This window comes from Cetorhinus maximus, chromosome 3 (genome assembly GCF_964194155.1).
Source record: "Cetorhinus maximus chromosome 3, sCetMax3.hap1.1, whole genome shotgun sequence".
NCBI lineage: Eukaryota > Metazoa > Chordata > Chondrichthyes > Lamniformes > Cetorhinidae > Cetorhinus > Cetorhinus maximus.
In genome coordinates this window covers 31556271-31573967 of record NC_135881.1, presented here as the reverse complement: position 1 = coordinate 31573967, position 17697 = coordinate 31556271, and the positions used below count along the sequence as shown (strand labels likewise).

General features: G+C 40.2%; 1 protein-coding gene across 4 annotated transcripts in view; it reads right to left on the bottom strand.

Moving 5' to 3' along the window:
• The window catches only part of wdr37 (WD repeat domain 37), a 123562-nt gene that overhangs the window by 65469 nt on the left and 40396 nt on the right, over positions 1-17697 (bottom strand). For all 4 annotated transcript variants that reach the window (XM_078537362.1, XM_078537363.1, XM_078537368.1 and 1 more), the window contains one exon: positions 2093-2228. In XM_078537362.1, the coding sequence (XP_078393488.1) occupies positions 2093-2228 (136 nt within the window). The remainder of the gene's footprint in view (positions 1-2092; positions 2229-17697) is intronic.

The following is a 17697-nucleotide window of genomic DNA, read 5'->3' as shown; positions in this document are numbered from 1 at the left end:
GTGCTAAAACTAAACTGACCGCCATAATAACACATGATCTACAGTTGCAGGTGATTGCAGCGTCATTGCCTACTCTGCACCAAGGTTGCAAGCTGCTCTCAATCTCTTCAATTCTGCATACAAGAAACTCAGTCTGTCCTCTAATGTTGCCAAAACAAAACTCATATCAACTCACACCTGGTCAGTCAAATATTCCACTCCACATATATGTTGAAGGAGAAAGTCTGGAATATGTTGAGCATTTTCCATACCTTGGCAGCCATCTATTTCAAAATGGTGAATGATGAAGAGATCCAATACCAAATCAGCCATGCCAGCTCGGCCTTTTATGAACTAGGCAGCAAGTATTTGACAACAAAGACCCCAAAAATCCTAGTGATGACAGAGAAGCTGTCATCACCACATGCCTGTACTTGGACTGTGTATCAGTGATACATTAGAATACTAGAGAAATTCCATCAGCAATGCCTCTGCCACATCCTCCAGATTCAATGGGAGGGCCAATGAACAAACGTTAGTATCCTTCTTGAAATCAGCTCCATATGCACTCAGGAAAACTCTTGCAAAATCAATTTCAATGGACTGGCCACTATGCCCAGATGGCCAAAGAAAGTATTCCTGCCACTTCCCCCCTCCCAGTCCTGTTTCATCAACTCTCAAATGGCCAACATTCCAGGAGAGGATAAAAAAATGCTTTAAAGACACTCTGAAGCTCTCCTTGAAGTGTGGCAGCTGTAACATTGATGACTGGGAGGAGCTTGCTACCGATCATTCAAAATGGCAACATCTTGCCCACCAAGCTGCGTCACACTTTCAGTCCCGGCACCTTAATGATGAGACCTCCGCAGCTTAGAAGGAAACAAATAATGTACTCTGAATCCCACTACTTGCGGGACATCCTGCCCATGTGGATCTGTGGATCAAGAATCTGCCGTAATAGTCACATGAAGACCCATGACAGAAGCTCACGACCTCGAGTAAACATCATTCTCGAACTGAGGGACAGCCACATGTTTCTAATAGCATCTCTGTAAATAAATGCTTATAACAATGTGTAAAGATTGGCTCCCGTTCTATCCTTCATTACCTGTCTTTGTGGATTATAACACATTCCTTCCTCCCTTTTAAAATAACTGTGCAATATTAGTAGTCCTCTAGCACCACATCTGTAGCCACAGAGGATTGCAAAATGATGGTCAGAGCCCCCACTTCTCTTAGCAGTCTGGGATACATTTCAATTGAGCCTGGTGAGTTATCCACTTTCAAAGATGCTAAACCCCCGAATATTTCTTCTCTCATTATTTTTATCCAATCCAATGTTTCACACCCCTCCTCCTTAACACAATATCTGCATCATTACACTACTTTGTGAAGACAAACACAAAGTATTCATTATGAACCATGCCCGTGCATACCGCCTCCACATACAAGCTACATGTTTTGGTTTAATCAGCCCTATTCTTTCCTTAGTTATTCTATTGCTCGTAATGTATTTATAAGAACAACTTTTTGGTTTGCATCTACTGCATAGATGTATGATTCAAAGCTTACAAATTCTCTTATGTACAAAAAAAAAGTCCAACAGATTCAGAGTTGCTAAACTAAGAACTGAATAATTTACTTGCCAAGTTTCCACGCAACTGAATAAGGAGCCTAGGAAACATCTGAGGGAACCTTCCACTATGCAATACTAGGTGCACCACAAAATATCTATTCATGAATGTATACTATACATCCTCAAAATAATTTTTTCCTCATTTCAATGATCTTCATAACCAGCTTACTTGCTGACAGTATGAACACTTACATTTAAAGAGGATCTAAGAACACAAAGATGATTCCATGATTAAGGAATTTACAGGTAAATAACTGAAATAAAATCTGCATTCCGTAGCGTCCCACTGAGCATTTGTTCATACAACAAGCTTAATAAAATAACTTAGTAAAACGTTCAAGAAGACATGCAAATGGTGAAACAGATGAAACTGTATTGTTGCATGATGGTACAACACAGTTAATAAAAACTTATCTGTAGTAGAAATAGTCACAAAAAAAATTGAAAAACAGAGTTTGAAATAAAGTGAAATTTTACCAGCTGATGCTGTGCCCAGCACCACAGGCTGTAAGCGTGTAACACTGACATCCCAAATCCCATCTCGATGTCCTATGTATTCTTTCACCAGCTGACAGACTGCTCTAGAAGTTGTCGTCTTGAAACTTGACACAATCTTTATAACAAAAAGGCAAGATCAGACATTAATATATGGCACAAATATTTGCAAATGTTTTTAATATAGAAAGAGCCACAAAACTGAACCCCATCTCATGTTAAAATCAAATGCTGTTCAAAAAGCACCGCTTGCTAGGTCAGTCGCTCCTCAGTTTCTTGCAGCTAATTTACACACCACTCAATAAATGGTTTCAGACAGATTTATCCTATCATACATTCTGTTCTGCAAAATACACTTAGTCAGAGTCTGAAATGTGACAAAGAGTTACTTTGGGGGAGTAAAATTTTCTAACAACTTCTGACAAGTTCAAGACATACTCTCACCCTGCAGCTGCACTTGAAATTAATCAATTCAACAGCCACAGCTATAAAAAGGCCATCAGGGAGAAATGCCAAAGGATGTGTGTGGCCTTTCAGAAGTGTTTGGTGTGGTTATTAAGAATAAATCTTCACCTTGCATATATAGCAACCATATGAGGATATCCCGGCACTGCAGTTTTTCAAGTTCTGAACTATATGCTGTACAATATTTACATTCAGCCAAAGAATTACAAAAGCAGTCAATTTTTCAGCAGCTGATCAACATGGAGCTATTGAACTGAAAATGAGGTGTAGACAAGATGGTAATACATGTTAATGCCTCATATTCCATCTTAAAATATGAATGATTTCTCTGTTTTTTTAATCAGTTAATGTCCTGATTTCCTCCAATGCTTTTTATTTAGTTGAAATTTTTGGATTCACAGCCTGTTTTACACATTGCTTGATCTTGCTCTCCATTCAGGTCAAGGTTGTTACAAGTTAGTTATTGTTGCAATATGCTTATTACTATGTACAATGTAACATTTATCCTGTTTTTTGATATTTGCTTTTGTTACACTAGTTTTACTTAACAAATTATTTGCTTTTCGGTTATTTTATTTTATTGCTTGTGGTGTTTATCAACTTTTTTCAGCATTTTAACTATGAGTATTTCAAAACATTTGGATGTGAAAACTGTTGGAAAGGGTATGAAAATATTACTGATATGCAAGCTCATTTTATAGATACTGGTATTTTATAAGATAGCAACAGAAAAAGCATCCATTCAGTGCTCCTCTCTGTTCTTTAATTATGCTGTTATGCAGAATACAAGGTAAATGCTCTAAGAGCCATGTAATTATTGCATTCAATGAAAACTTTGACCAAATCTTCAAAAAGCTTAAGCAGAACTCCAAGCATTTCCACATTATCAGAATTCAACAAAGTATTTTACAAATGCAGTAGTTTCTGGGTTTAGTGTTAGTAAAGGATTGATAATTAAAGCCAGTAAATGGAATGGTTCAATTATTACAAAGAATGAAATCAATAAACCATCTCAAAGGTTTGTATATTGTTAGGATCCCAGCGAATGTTAATACTGGACAAGTCAGATCATAGAGTGAAGCCTGGCTTGATAGCTCCTAACTTTGTTTCTTTTTAGGAACCGTGGAGGTCAGTTACTGAACACATTCACAAGAGTCTGCCAGTATACTTTTAACACAAAGAACGAAATGTTTATTAAACATGAAAAATTAATTATACTGCACTAGACAAGAAGATTGCAAAGATTTCAATACAAATACCAGAAAGTGATTCAAACTCAAACTATGCCTTTTATTCCTACAATACCTTTACAGACAAAAAAATCCCAGTGAAGATTTACGACCATCTCAACACCACAGCTTCTTGCTTGGCCTGCACAGTTGCAAATTTTTCTTTCAGTGGATTTCTGAGCATTCACTAGATGCTTTTCCCACAATTGGTACCTCTCTCCAAGACACCCCCAAAAAAAACTGCAATCTAAACTTCCTATTACTTTAACTTCAGAGCAAACATGAGTTCTCTAAATTCAGCTCCCCAGCAGTCTTACAGGGTTTCTTACTAGAAAGCTTAGAAGTTCTGCCTTCACGCTTTGTAGACATACATTGACTGCACTGTCCTTGTCTTTCCCTGTATCTCTGTCTCTCCCTGGACCCTGTTGCTAGACAATAGCACAGTTTTTTTCTACTTTGTTTCGTTTTCTAAATTCACTAAACTACTAACCCCTTTGTAACCTTTCTCTTCACTTCAAGATTTGTAAAATCTCATTAAGGATGCATATATACAAACAGGGACCCCAGACTTCCCAGCACCCAGCCTACATAAAAATTCTAAGTGAAACTAGAACCATGTTTCACCTTTTTTAACAGACAAATACAAATATGAATTAAAGTTAAAGTTATACATTGCTCCTAACGATATAAATTAATTACAACTAGCTGAAAAACACACAAACCATAATCAGTACTCAGATGCTGTTTAATGCTGCGTATCATTTTTGGGTAGCATGCTCAGTGGCTCGATATGAGAGCATCCGATAATATCAAAAATAGTGTTCCGACACTGAATTTTGTTGGCACACATACTAAACCTTAGGTCGAGCTCTTGAAGGTGATGGTTACTCTGAATTAATTAATTAAAATGGACTTTGAGTTCTGTAAAAGTATTATGGACCCTGTGTGTACATACAAAACAAGAAACATTTATTATTATGTAACTTCAGCATATCCCAAAAACTACACTGCCAAAAAGTACTTTTCAATTGGAGTCATTATTGTAATGTAGGGAAATACAGCCGCCAATGTGAAAGAGAAATCAAAGTGTGACATTACAGGAAAACAGATAAGTGATTGGTTGGCGAATATTCTGCTCGTTTATCTTCAAAGCCCGCATAATTTATCAGTAATCGTAAGGTTTTATTAGTTGTAATACAGTTCAGTAGCAGTAGTAAAGGTTATTGGGAATAGCAGTATTTATTAATTATAAATTAAGAAAAATAAATTAATTAATGCATAAAGATGGTAGGGCAAGTGATGTGTTGTGACTGCAGAATGTGGGATCTCCTGAACAACGGTGTGACCCAGGTCTGCAGAAGTGTCTGTGGCTTGAGGAGCTTCGGCACGGAGTCATTGAGCTGGAGGCCAAGCTGAAGTCATTGTGACACATCAGGGAGGGGGAAAGTTACTGGAATACTTTGTTCCAGGAGGCAGTCACACCCCTTAGGACAGGGTCTTCTGATTTGGTCAATGGTCAGGAACAGGAGGGTGTGACTGTGAGTGAGGCAAGTATTTGGACCCAGAAGTGGAGGAGCCTCAGCCTTTTGTAACTATTCAACAGGTTTGTGGAGCTCCCAACCTGTATGGATGGAAGTGGGGCCTAGAGAGCGAATGAATGAACTGCCCATGGCACCATGGTACAGGAGGCCAATAAAGCAGGGGGAGTAAAGAGCAATGTGGTAGTAGTTGGGGACAGCATAGAGAGGGGGATAGACACAGTTCTCTGCAGCTGAGAGTCCAGAAGGCTGTGCTGCCTGCCTAATGCCAGGGTTCAGGACATTTGCTTAGGGCTGATGAGAAACTTGCAGAGGGAGGGGGAGGATCCAATGGTCATGGTCCATGCAAGTACCAAAAACATAGGTAGGACTGGGGAAGCAGTTCTGCTTAGGGAGTATGAGCAGCTATGGGCTAAATTAAAAAGCAGAACCTCAAAGAAAATCTCTGGATTATCTGAGCCACAAGCAAATTGGTGTAGGGTAAATAATATTAGGGAGTTGAATGTGTGGCTCAGAGATTGGTGTGGGAGAAATGGGTTTCTGTTCATGAGACACTGGCATCAGTACTGAGGGAAGCTGTACCACTGGAACGGTCTTCACCTGAACCATGTTGGGATCAGTGTTTTGGTGAGTCGTACATCTAGGACAGTAAATAGTGGGGGCAAAGGATCAAGTGTGGGAAGATGTGGTCAATTAAAGAGAGAAAACAAGGCAAGAGAACAAGGTAGCAATAACAGAAGTGATCATCAGAGCGTGGCAGGAAGGGACAGAGTGTACAAACTTAAGAGTGTGCCAGCAGATAAGGCCAGAGATTTCAAAAATGGAAAATAGAATTAATGGCTTTGTATCTGAATGCACCCTACATTTGTAATAAAACAGACGAATCAACAGCTCCAATAGGAATAAAAACGTATGATCTGCTGGCCATTACACAGACAGGGCAGCAAGGTGACAAAGGCTGGGAGCTGAATATTCATGGGTACATGACATTTCGGAGGGACAGGAAGCTTGGAAAAGGTGGAGGGGGAGCTCTGTTAATTAAGGGTGACTTTAGAACAATAGAGAGAGAGATTACCTTAGTTCTAAAGATTAAGATGTAGAATCAGTTTGGGTAGAGATAAGAAATAGTAAAGGTAGGAAGTCACTTGTGGGAGTGGTTTATAGGCCTCCTAACACAGTAACGATATTGAAGGGTGGAGTATAAAGGAAAAAATAATGGGACTTGGGAGAAAGGTACAGCAACAATCATGGGTGATTTTAATCTATATATGGACTGGGCAAATCAGATTGGCAAAGGTAGCCAGGGGGGTGAGTTCATAGAGTGTTTTTGGAACAATTTCTTACAGCAGCATGTGCTAGAGCCAACCAGAGAGCAGGCTACACAAAATCTGGTAATGTGCAACGAGACAGGATTAATTAGTGATCTCATAGTAAAGGCACCCCAGGTAGCAGTAATCAAAACATGGCTGAATTTCATATTCAGTTTGAGGGAGAGAAGGGTGGGTCCAAGACTAGTGTTTTGAACTTAAATAAAGGCAATTATGAGGATATGAAGACAGAGCTGGCTAAAGTGAACTGGTTAATTAGGTTACGGGATAAGTCGGTAGGGATGCAGTGTCAGACATCTGTAACATTCAACAAAGATACATTCCAGTGAGAAGGAAATACTCTAGGGAAAGGATGTACCATCCATGGCTAACTAAGGGAAAAAGCGTACAATTCCACAAAGGTGATTGGCAGTTTAGAAGATTGGACAAAATATAAAAGAAAGCAAAGAATGGCCAAAAAAAATTAAGAAGGGAGAAACGAGAATACAACAGAAAGCTAGCTTTAAATAGAAAAACAGATGGTAAGAGTATTTAAAAAGGAAAAACGTAAGTAAAGTGAACGTTGATCCTCAACAGAATGAATCTCGGGAATTAACATTAAAAAATAACAAAATGGCGGATAAATTGAATATATATTTTGTAACTGCCCTCACTGTAAAGGATACAAATAACATCCCAGAAATAAGTGTGCATCAAGAGGTGAAAGGAAGGGAAGAACTTGGTTTTAATTTTCCAAAATTCCCTAGATGCCCAGCAGTTTGGAAAATAGCGAATGTAACTCCTCTGTTCAACAGGGGGAGACAGAAAGCAGGAAACTGCAGGCCAGTTAGCTTAACATCTGTCTTAAGGAGAATGCTGGAATCTATTATTAAGGAGGTCATAGAGTGGGGCACTTAGAAAATCTCAATGCAAACATGCAGAGTCAGCATGGTTTTGTGAAAGGGAAATCATGTTTGACTAATTTATTAGAGTTAATTGAGGAAGTAAAATGCAACATGGGTAAAGGGGAACCTGAGGATGCGCTGTACTTAAATTTCCAGAAGGCATTTGATAAGGTACAACATCAAAGGTAAGGAAATAACTCATAGTGTGAGGGGTAACATACTAGCATGGAAAGAGGACTGGTTAGTTAACAGGAAATAGAGAGGACGCATAAATGAGTCAATTTCAGGTTGGCAAGACGTAACGAGCGGAGTGCCACACGGATCAGTGTTGGGCCCTCAGCTATTTACAATCTACATTAATAACTCAGATGACGGGACTGAATGTATGGTTGCTAAATTTGCTTATGACACAAGGATAGGTAGAAAAGTAAGTTGTGAAGAAGGCTGAAAGAGTCTGCAAAGGGATATAGACAGGTTAAGTGAGTGGACAAAAAATTGGCAGATGGGGTTTAATGTGGGGAATGTGAACTTGTCCACTTTGGCAGTAAGAATAAAAAAGCAGCATATTATTGAAATGAGGAGAGATTGCAAAACTCTGAGGTACAGAGGGATCTAGGTGCCCTGGTACATGAATCACAAAAAGTTAGTATCCGGGTATAGCAAGTGATTAGGATAGCAAATGGAAGGTTGCTTATTGCAAGGGGAATGGAATATAAAGTAGGGATGTTTTGTTATAGTTGTATAAGGTATTGAGACCACATCGAGTACCAAGTACAGTTTTGGTCTCCTTATTTAAGAAAGGACATAACTGCATGAGAAGCAGTTCAGAGAAGATTCACTCGACAGGTTTCTGGGATGAGTGGGTTATCGTATGAGGAAAGGTTGGACAGGCTCGGCCAAGCTCCTTGGACAGGCTCGGCCTGTATCCACTGGAACTTAAAAGAATGACAGGCGATCTTATTAAAACATACAAGATCCTGAGGGGACTTGACAGGGTAGATGCTGAAAGGATGTTTCTCCTTGTGGAAGAGACGAGGACTAGGGAACACGGTTTACAAATAAGGGGTCTCCCATTTAAGATAGAGGTGAGGAGAATGTTTCTCTTGGAGGGTCATGAGTCTGTGGAATTCTCTCCCCAGAGAGTGGTGGAGGCAGGGTCATTGAATATCTTTAAGGCTGAGTTACGATAAATTCTTGATTGACATGGGAGTCAAAGGGGAGAGGGGGTAGGAAGGAAAGTGGAGTTGAGGCCACAATGAGATCAGCCATGATCTTAACGAATAACTGAGTAGGCGCAAAGGACCGAATGGCCTACTCCGGCTCCTAATTCGTATGTCCGTATGAAAGCAAGGTCACAAAAGCAGCAATGAAATAAATTACCAACTACGCTGGGGCTCCAATATAACTCGGAACTTGGTATGTGGATCCGTCTTGGACTTCAACACTTTCATTTTAATAGGATTGTCCATTGTGATATTAAACCACACAAGTCCGGCAAAACCTCCAACTTAGTAAATGAGCTCTGCTGAGGCAGCTGTAAATGCATTTCAGTTGACCTCACCACCCATGTTAGGAAAGAGGTAAATCTGCTAGTGCTGCTGCTGGTTGTCCAATAATTCCTGCTGTATAGGCCTGAGTGCTAGGCACCAGCAAAAGACAAAGCCACGAGTGCTTCCTAGCCTGGGAGGAAAGGCTGCTTGATTTAGGAAAACAAAAATATGAGCATACCCATACCTTTAGATCCAGCCAGATGTGTTTTCCACCAAAAACCCTGGGGCCCCATTGTAACACGGTCTCAACTATTAAACGATCTTGATATACTGTTTCAATGGACTGCTTTAAAGTGGGGTCCCAGGGTAATATTTTTGGTTATTTTTTGGAAAAATTATGATGATTAAATATTGGCCAGAACACACAAAAAGCAGGATAAATCCAACCCAGCCAATTACCACCCCATCAGTCTACTGTCCATCATCAGTAAAGTGATGGAATGGGTCATCAACAATGCATTCAAGCAGCACTTGCTTAGCAGTAACCTGCTCGCTGATGCCCAGTTGGGACCACTCAGCTCCTGACCTCAATACAGCCTAGGTTCAAACACAGAAAAAAGGGCTGAACTCCAGAGGTAAGCTGAAAGTGACTGCTCTTGACATCAAGGCAGCATTTGACCAAGTGTGTCATCAAGGGGTTCTCATAAAACAGGAGTCAATGGGGATCAGGGGGAAAACTCTCTACTGTTTGGAGTTATACCCAGCACAAAGGAAGAAGATTGCAGTTGTTGGAAGTCAACCATTTCAGTTCCAGGACATCACTGCAGGAGTTTCTCTGGGTACTGTCCTAGGTCCAACCGTCTTCAGTTGCTTCATCAATGACCTTCCTTCCATCATAAGGTCAGAAGTGGGGAGGTTCGCTGATAATTGCACAATGTTCAGCAACATTCGCGACTCCTCAAACACTGAAACAGTAAATGTCCAAATGCAGCATTACCTGGGCAATATCCAGGCTTGGGCTGATAAGTGGCAAGTAACATACACGCCACACAAGTGCCGGGCAATTACCATCTCCAACAATAGATAATTTATCATCCCTTGACATTCAATGGCATTACCATCGCTGAATCCCCCTATCAACATCCTGGAGGTTACCATTGGCCAGAAGCTGAACTGGACTAGCCAAATAAATACTGTGGCTACAGAGGTCAGAGACAAGGATCCTGCGATGAGTAATTCACCTCCCAACTCCCCAAAGCCTGTCCACCAACTACAAGGCACAAGTAAGGAGTGTAATGGAATACTCTCCACTTGCCTGGATAAGTGCAGCTCCCTCAACATTCAAGCAGCTTGACACAAGCCAGGACAAAGCAGCCTGTTTGATTGGCACCCCTTCCACAAATATTGACTCCCTCCACCACCGACAAACTGGCAGCAATGTGTACCATCTACAAGATTCACTGCAGAAACTCAGCAAGGCTCCTTAGGCAGCATCTTCCAAACCCATCTACCATCTAGAAGGGCAAGGGCAGCAGACATATGGGAAGACCACCACCTGCAAGTTCTCCTCCAAGCCACTTACCATCCTGACTTGGAAATATGCCGCTGTTCCTTAACTGTCGCTGGGTCAAAATCCTGGAACTCCCTTCCAAACAGCACTGTGGGTGAACCAAACCACAGAGACTGCAGCAGTTCAAGGTGGTTCACCAACACCTTCTCAAGGGCAATTAGGAATGGACAATAAATACTGGCCTAGCCAGCGAAGCCCACATCCCGTAAATGAATTTTTAAAAACTCCACTACTCTTCAAATAGCATGATGACATCTTTTACATCCAGCTGAGAGAACAGTTGGAGGCTTGGTCCAGCAAGGCAGCACCCGAGTACTACCACTGAGCCAAGGTTGACATTTAGGAAAAAGATGCTCCAATAACTCTGACAATAAAGTTAGCAAGTAACATGATCTGCAGTTAAATTGTACAAGGCTTTTGGGAGACAGGAAGTATAAATTTGGTGCCTCATGGTTCCTACATTCAACCTTAATCTAAAGGTCATGCGTTTCAATCCCAGCATACCAAATTACGGAACTAAATTCAATAAACCTGGTAATTTGCTGTTATCAGAAAGTGACAATGAAAGCTGATAAATAGTCAAGAACCTCAACTAGTCCATTAACACCCTATTATCTCCTACCTGATGTGACCTACAAGTAACTCCTGGCTCATGCTATGTATCGATCCTTAATGGTCTCAGGACAAGGGATCAGTGATTAAATATTGACTTCCCAGTGTCACCCACTTTTCAAGGAATTGTTCTTAAAAAGTGAAAAAAATTTAGACGATGATGTCAATGCCAGGAAATGGAATGTTTACAAATTTTCGGTTCTATGTCATAGAACAGAACCATGGAATGGCAATCTTATCCCACTCTCCCACCCTTTCCCCTTCGCCCTGTACTGTTTTTTCTCTTCAGGTGCTTATCCAATTCCCTTTTGCAAACCACTATTGAATCTGCCTCCACCACACTCGCAGGTGGTGCATTCTAGATCCAAATCACTCGTTGTCTAAAAAGGTTTTTCACAGAATCTTAACAACACAGAAGGAGGCCGTTTGACCCATCATGTCTGCACCAGCTCTCCAAATGAGCATTTGACCTAGTGCCATTGCCCTGCCTTTTCCCCGTACCACTGCACATTGTTTCTATTCAAATAATCATCTAATGTCCTCTTGAATGCCTCGATTGAACCTGTCTCCTGCATACTTCCAGGCACTGCATTCCAGACCTGAACCATGCTTTGTGTGAAAAAGATTTTCTCACGTCACACTTGCTTCTTTTGCAAGTCACTTTAAATCTGTGGCCTCTCATTCTTGATTTACAAGTGGGAACAGCTTCTCCCTATCTACTCCGTCCAGCCCCCTCATGATTTTGAACATCTCTATCAAATCTCCTCTCAGCCTTCTTCTCTCCAAGGAGCACAGTCCCAACCTCTCCAATCTATCCTCAAAGCTGAAGCCTCTCATCCCTGGAACCATTCTTGTAAACCTCTTCTGCACTCTCTCCAATGTGTTCACATCGTTCCTATTATATGGTGCCCAGAAGGGTACCCAATATCCCAACTGAGGTCTAATGAGTGTCTTATACAAATTCAGCATAAACTCCCTGCTCTTGCACTCTATGCCCCTATTAATAAAACCCAGGGTACTATATGCTTTATTAACTGCTCTCTCCATCTGCCCTGCCACCTTCAATGATCTAGGGAAATATACACCCAAGTCTTTCTGCTCCTGCACCGCCTTCAAAATTTCACCCCTTATATTACATTGTTTGTCCATGTTCTTCCTACCAAAATGCATCACCTCATGCTTCTCCACATTGAACTTCATTTGCCACCTATCTGCCCACTCCACCAACTTGTCTATGTCTTCTTGAAGTTCCACACCGGCCCCCTCGCAGCTCACAACACTTCCAAGCTTCATATCATCCTCAAGCTTTGAAATTGTCCCTTGCATCTCAAGATCTAGATCATTAATATATATCAGGAAAAGCAAGGGTCCCAAACTGAGCCCTGGTAAACTCCACTACAAACCTTCCTCCAGCCCAAAAAATATCCATTGACCATTACTCTCTGCTTCCTAATTTTCAGCCAATTTTGGATACATGTTGCTACTGTCCCTTTTATTCCATGAGCAATAACTTTTCTCACATGTTGCCTTTTTTTTTGCCAATGTGTACCCTCTGGTTTTCAATCCTTCTGCCAATGGGAAAAATTTCTCTCTATCTGCTGGATCCCTTTTGATTTTGTAACCTCTATCAAATTTCTCAATCTCTCATCTCCAAAGAGAATACCAGATTCTGCAATCTAGCCAAGTAACTTAAGTCCCTGATTCCTGGAGCCACTCTTGTAAATCTTTTCCGAACCTTCTCCAAAGTTTTCACATTTATCCTAAAATGCGGCACCCAGAAGTGGACAGAATACTCCAACTGAGGCTGACCCAGAGTTTTTGGAAAGTTTGACCTCAAGTTCCCTGCTTTTGTACTCAATGCCCAGGATCCGGTATGTCTTTTTAACTATTTTCTCAACCTGCCTTGCCACCTTCCACAATTTGTGCACATATATAGCCCAGGTCTCTCTATTTCTACAGACCCCTTAAAACTGTACCCTTTAGTTCTCTCTCACCCCTTTGTTCCTACCAAAATGTATCACTTCACACTTCTGCATTAAAACTCACCTGTCACATGTTGACCCTTTCCACCAGTCTATATCCTCTTGAAGTCCATCAGTAACCTCCTCACAAATCACTATACATTTAAGTTTTGTGTCATCTTTAAATTTGAAATTGTGCCCTGTACACTCAAGTCTAAGTCATTAATAAACATCAAGAAAAACAATGGTCTTAGTACCGACCTCTGCATACCTTCCTCTGGTCTGAAATACAACTGTTCACCACTACTCTGTTTTCTGTTACTCAGCCAACTCCATATTGATGCTGCCACTATTCCTTTTATTCCATGGGCTTCAACTTTGCTGGCAAGTCTATTATGTGGCACTTTGGAAGTCCATTTCTATGCTTGTCAGTGTCAAACACCCCCAGGAGAGGGACAAAAACTTTTAGCGTGGCATTGAATACCCTTTACGCTGTTGTTATCTCAGCAACACCTCAAAAGAACACCCGCTACTGCATCAATGTGATATTTTCATTTCCTCCAGCTGTTTCTTTGGTATCTAAAGCAAGACCACAAATGGAAAAGACCTCCATCCAGGTTACATTAAAATTTAAGTTCTGGAGCTGAAAGGTCAGCTTTTTAAATTCTATAAAATAAAAGCAAAGCACTGCAGATGCTGGAAATCTGAAATAAAAACAGAAAGTGCTGGATAAACTCAGAAGGTCTGGCAGCATCTGTGGAGAGAGGACCAGAGTTAACATTCGAGTCAAATGTGACTCTTCTTCAGAACTGAGTTCCTGCAAGACAGGGCATTTGTTTCTTTTTTTAATGGATGCAAAAGTCACTCTGTAATACTCCAAAAGCTACAAATTAGTCAAAAAATTATCAGTGTGTGATTTTGGCACGATCACATATACATTTCAATAGTACAGTGTTTGATTGTAAGTATGTTCTGTAGTACAGAAGGCTGTATGTAGTGAATATGAAAATAAATTAACACAAGGAGCAAACTACTGCGCTGAAAACTAATCTACTGATTGAATTTCTGAATATATATGAAACAAGTATACTTTGAATACTGTACTTAGCTGAGATTACTTCACAAGTATATTGGACTATCCTCAAACGCATGTGGTCGTTTTCACATTTATAAAATAAATGCAGTAACACAGATGGCAGGAGATAACTTCTGGGTAGTCACAGCCACGTTAGTGGTGTCAACTTTACAAGAGCAATCTACATAGAACTTGCAGCATTGAAACAGGCCATTCAGCCCAACTGGTCTATGCCAGTATGAATGTTCCACAGGAGCCTCCTTCCACCTTATTTCATATAATCCTATCAAGATAGCCTTCCACTCCTTTCTCTCTCATTTACTTGTCGAGCTTCCCCTTAAATGTATTTGTACTATTTGCCTCAACTACTCCATCTAGCAGAGTTCCACATTTGAATTGCCTAAGCAAAGTAATATCTGTTCAGTGCTTTAATTTGCTAATATTCATGTTTTAAGTGTGTCTACTTTATCATTTACTAAAGCCACCCAATTGCAGAAAAAGTTTGTAAAATAAAGAAAACAAAAAAAACTGTACCACTCAAAAGCTGGAAGATCTTGAACACCTAGACGACAATGTCATTTTTGTTTACTATTGCAAATATCATGAAATACTAGTTTTGGAGGTCCATACACGACATTAAACAGGGTAGTTGTTAAGAATTTCTTTCATCAATAAATAGGAGTTAACGTGAATGAAGCCAGGAAAACACAAATAGAACACTACCACTGTGTGGTAACAATAGGTAGTGCAGAAAGGAGTCAAGTAGATGGCAGATTTTTTTAGTGAAAACATAGCAGCTATAAAAATGAAACAAAATTGGATCAACAGGAGTTAAATATAAATCAAACACATTTTGCCCTTCCATTTGTCTCTCCCCTTTTTGGTTTTTCCTATTTATTTCACAGGTATCTTCCTGCCTCAGTGTTTCTTAATACAGCAAGACATCCAAAAACAATTAAAACAGTCGCCAATAGTAAGGTAAGACATTCATGCAGCAAATGGACTAAAATTAATAAAGTGATGCACTTTGAAATGCATGAAATAATCAAGTACAGAAAAGACGATTGTGTTAAAGGTAATTTGTGCTTGACAAATTTCATAGTTCTTTGAGGTAATGACCAATTGGATAAACAGAATGCAGCATATGCAGTGTAGACAGCTTTTCAGAAAATGCCTCATAGAAAGCTCATTATAAAAATGGAGGCATATGATTTCAACAAAATTATAGCAGCATCAGTATAAAGCTGGCTGATGGGCAGCAAACAAAGGATAAAGATAAACGAGAGCTGTCTGAACTAGAGAATGATAGGAAGTGGCAAAACCCCAGGAATCAGAGCACACTCCATTTTTATTCTCACACAAATAGAGTTAATGAAAGATGATTTGGACCTCAGTGTCGGCATAATATTAAAATGTGGTCCATTAAGCTGGCAAATCCCTGGACTATGCACAGAGAGAAGGCACAGTATAACTACCAGCAGGGAAGGTACAGTCCTGCTGTCTCCTGACACTTGATTATCTTTTGAAATTGGAGAAGTATCATTTGTTGTTTTTCTAAATTGCCCTGAAGCTTTTTATTTTTTTTTCTTTCTCTCCCAAGAAATTGTATGACTATGGGAGAGAAGAAAATTTAGGAGTGATGATGCATCTAAATTACATCATTTTAGATTGGGACAGGTTTGATGGACCATTTTTCTCTCTTGTTCTCCTTTTGTCTATATGTGAAATATCAGCTAAAGCTAGGATGTAAAGTAGACAATTCAAGAGATTAAGCCAGAACATCCCAGATAATAGACTGATGCCGCAGCAGCCTGCTACATGAAAAGAGAGTTTGGATGGAATGTTGGACAGAACAATGGAAGTCTATTCAATATTGCATTGAATATAAACTATAAAAAAGCTTTGCCAAGTTCATGCTACATCAAGGGCATTGAATGCAGCACTGTCGTACTGTTACTAAGCAAAACCCAGCTATAGCTAGTATACTATGATGCACATATATTTTTCCTGTAATTATGATGATTTAGATACTGCTGACAGATGACAAGCATCAGTCTAGTTATACTGAAACTTGCAGTAGTCTGAATCGTATGAATACAAAGTTAAATAAAATTGTTTTAGCTAATTCACCTTTATATCAGACTTTTTGCACTAGGGAGAAAGGTTCTTTGATGCCTTTGCTAAGGAAAAGTTAGAGCTGGCCTTCATTTAGCTGTACAGTGGTCCTGTGTGAACACACGTGGTTTGATTAATTATTTAAATTACCTTCTGATGGCAGTTCAAGGCGAGCTGATTAAGACATCGTCACTGAAAGCCTCAGCATAAATAGTGAATCTCAGTACAAACATGTCAGCTTTAACTCACTGCACTTGGAGGATAGGTTTCCTGAACTACAAGCATTACTAATAAGAAGCCATAGTTCCAGGGAATCATTGCTTGGGATCCATTCTCCCCACAGAATCTCTGGCCAAGCATGAAGATAAGTGCCACCTTGCACCCCACTCCCCAACTAACACGAAGCCCAGAATACACTTGCAGGAATCCAAAAAAACACTAGTGGCCTGGGAAGCAGCTTCCATTAATGGAAAATGTTTGCCGGCCTCTCAGTCCTGTTAATGTCATATTGCAATAATAATCTCCCACAGGCATTCACCGAAAGTTAGGTGTAAGGTAGGAAAAAAGCATTATCAAAATACGGAAGCTACTCCACAAAGGCTATATTATGTCCTTCCAGCAGCTTGCCTGCAAGTTTCACATCAACAACAGGACCACTTGAACCACCCATAGATCAAATACCAGTTCCAGAGCCCCATCTTTCACCTTAAGCACAAAGTAAATGACTCCTCATCACCTTCTACTCAATGCTGTCTAACTATTGGGAGCTAGAACAGTGCTACCCATGAACAAAGGAAGACTGGCGAAGGACACCGAGAATAAGTAAGAAGGCTAACTGTGACCCTTAACTGCAACAAAATAATAAGGACCACTTCAAACCTCTACGTTGAACATACCATATTACAGAGGTCATAAATTTCAACTGAGCATTATAGTTGAGTGCCCTTTGATAGAAAAAGCAGGTTGTATACTGTGCTCATATTCCATCCTGCATCCTTTCCTGATGAATATCTGGGAAGTTTCATGTGGCATGGTCCCTCTAAATCTTGCTCGCTGCCTACTTGTCCTACTCCCAATCAGAGAAAGCTTCCACCAACATGTAAACTTGCCTTCTTGTTGTTCATATCTACAACTGGTTGATGTAATGAAACACATCACCAATTCCCCATTAAAACATTTGGGCAAAGCAAACTGGTGACTGCGCTTGGACCGAATAGGCTTTTCTCATCCTAAACAACAGAATGACACAAAAATAAGAAGCTTGGTTAACTGTGAATGGTGCTATAAGCCACCCGAGGTCATACTCAAGCTAGTAAATTG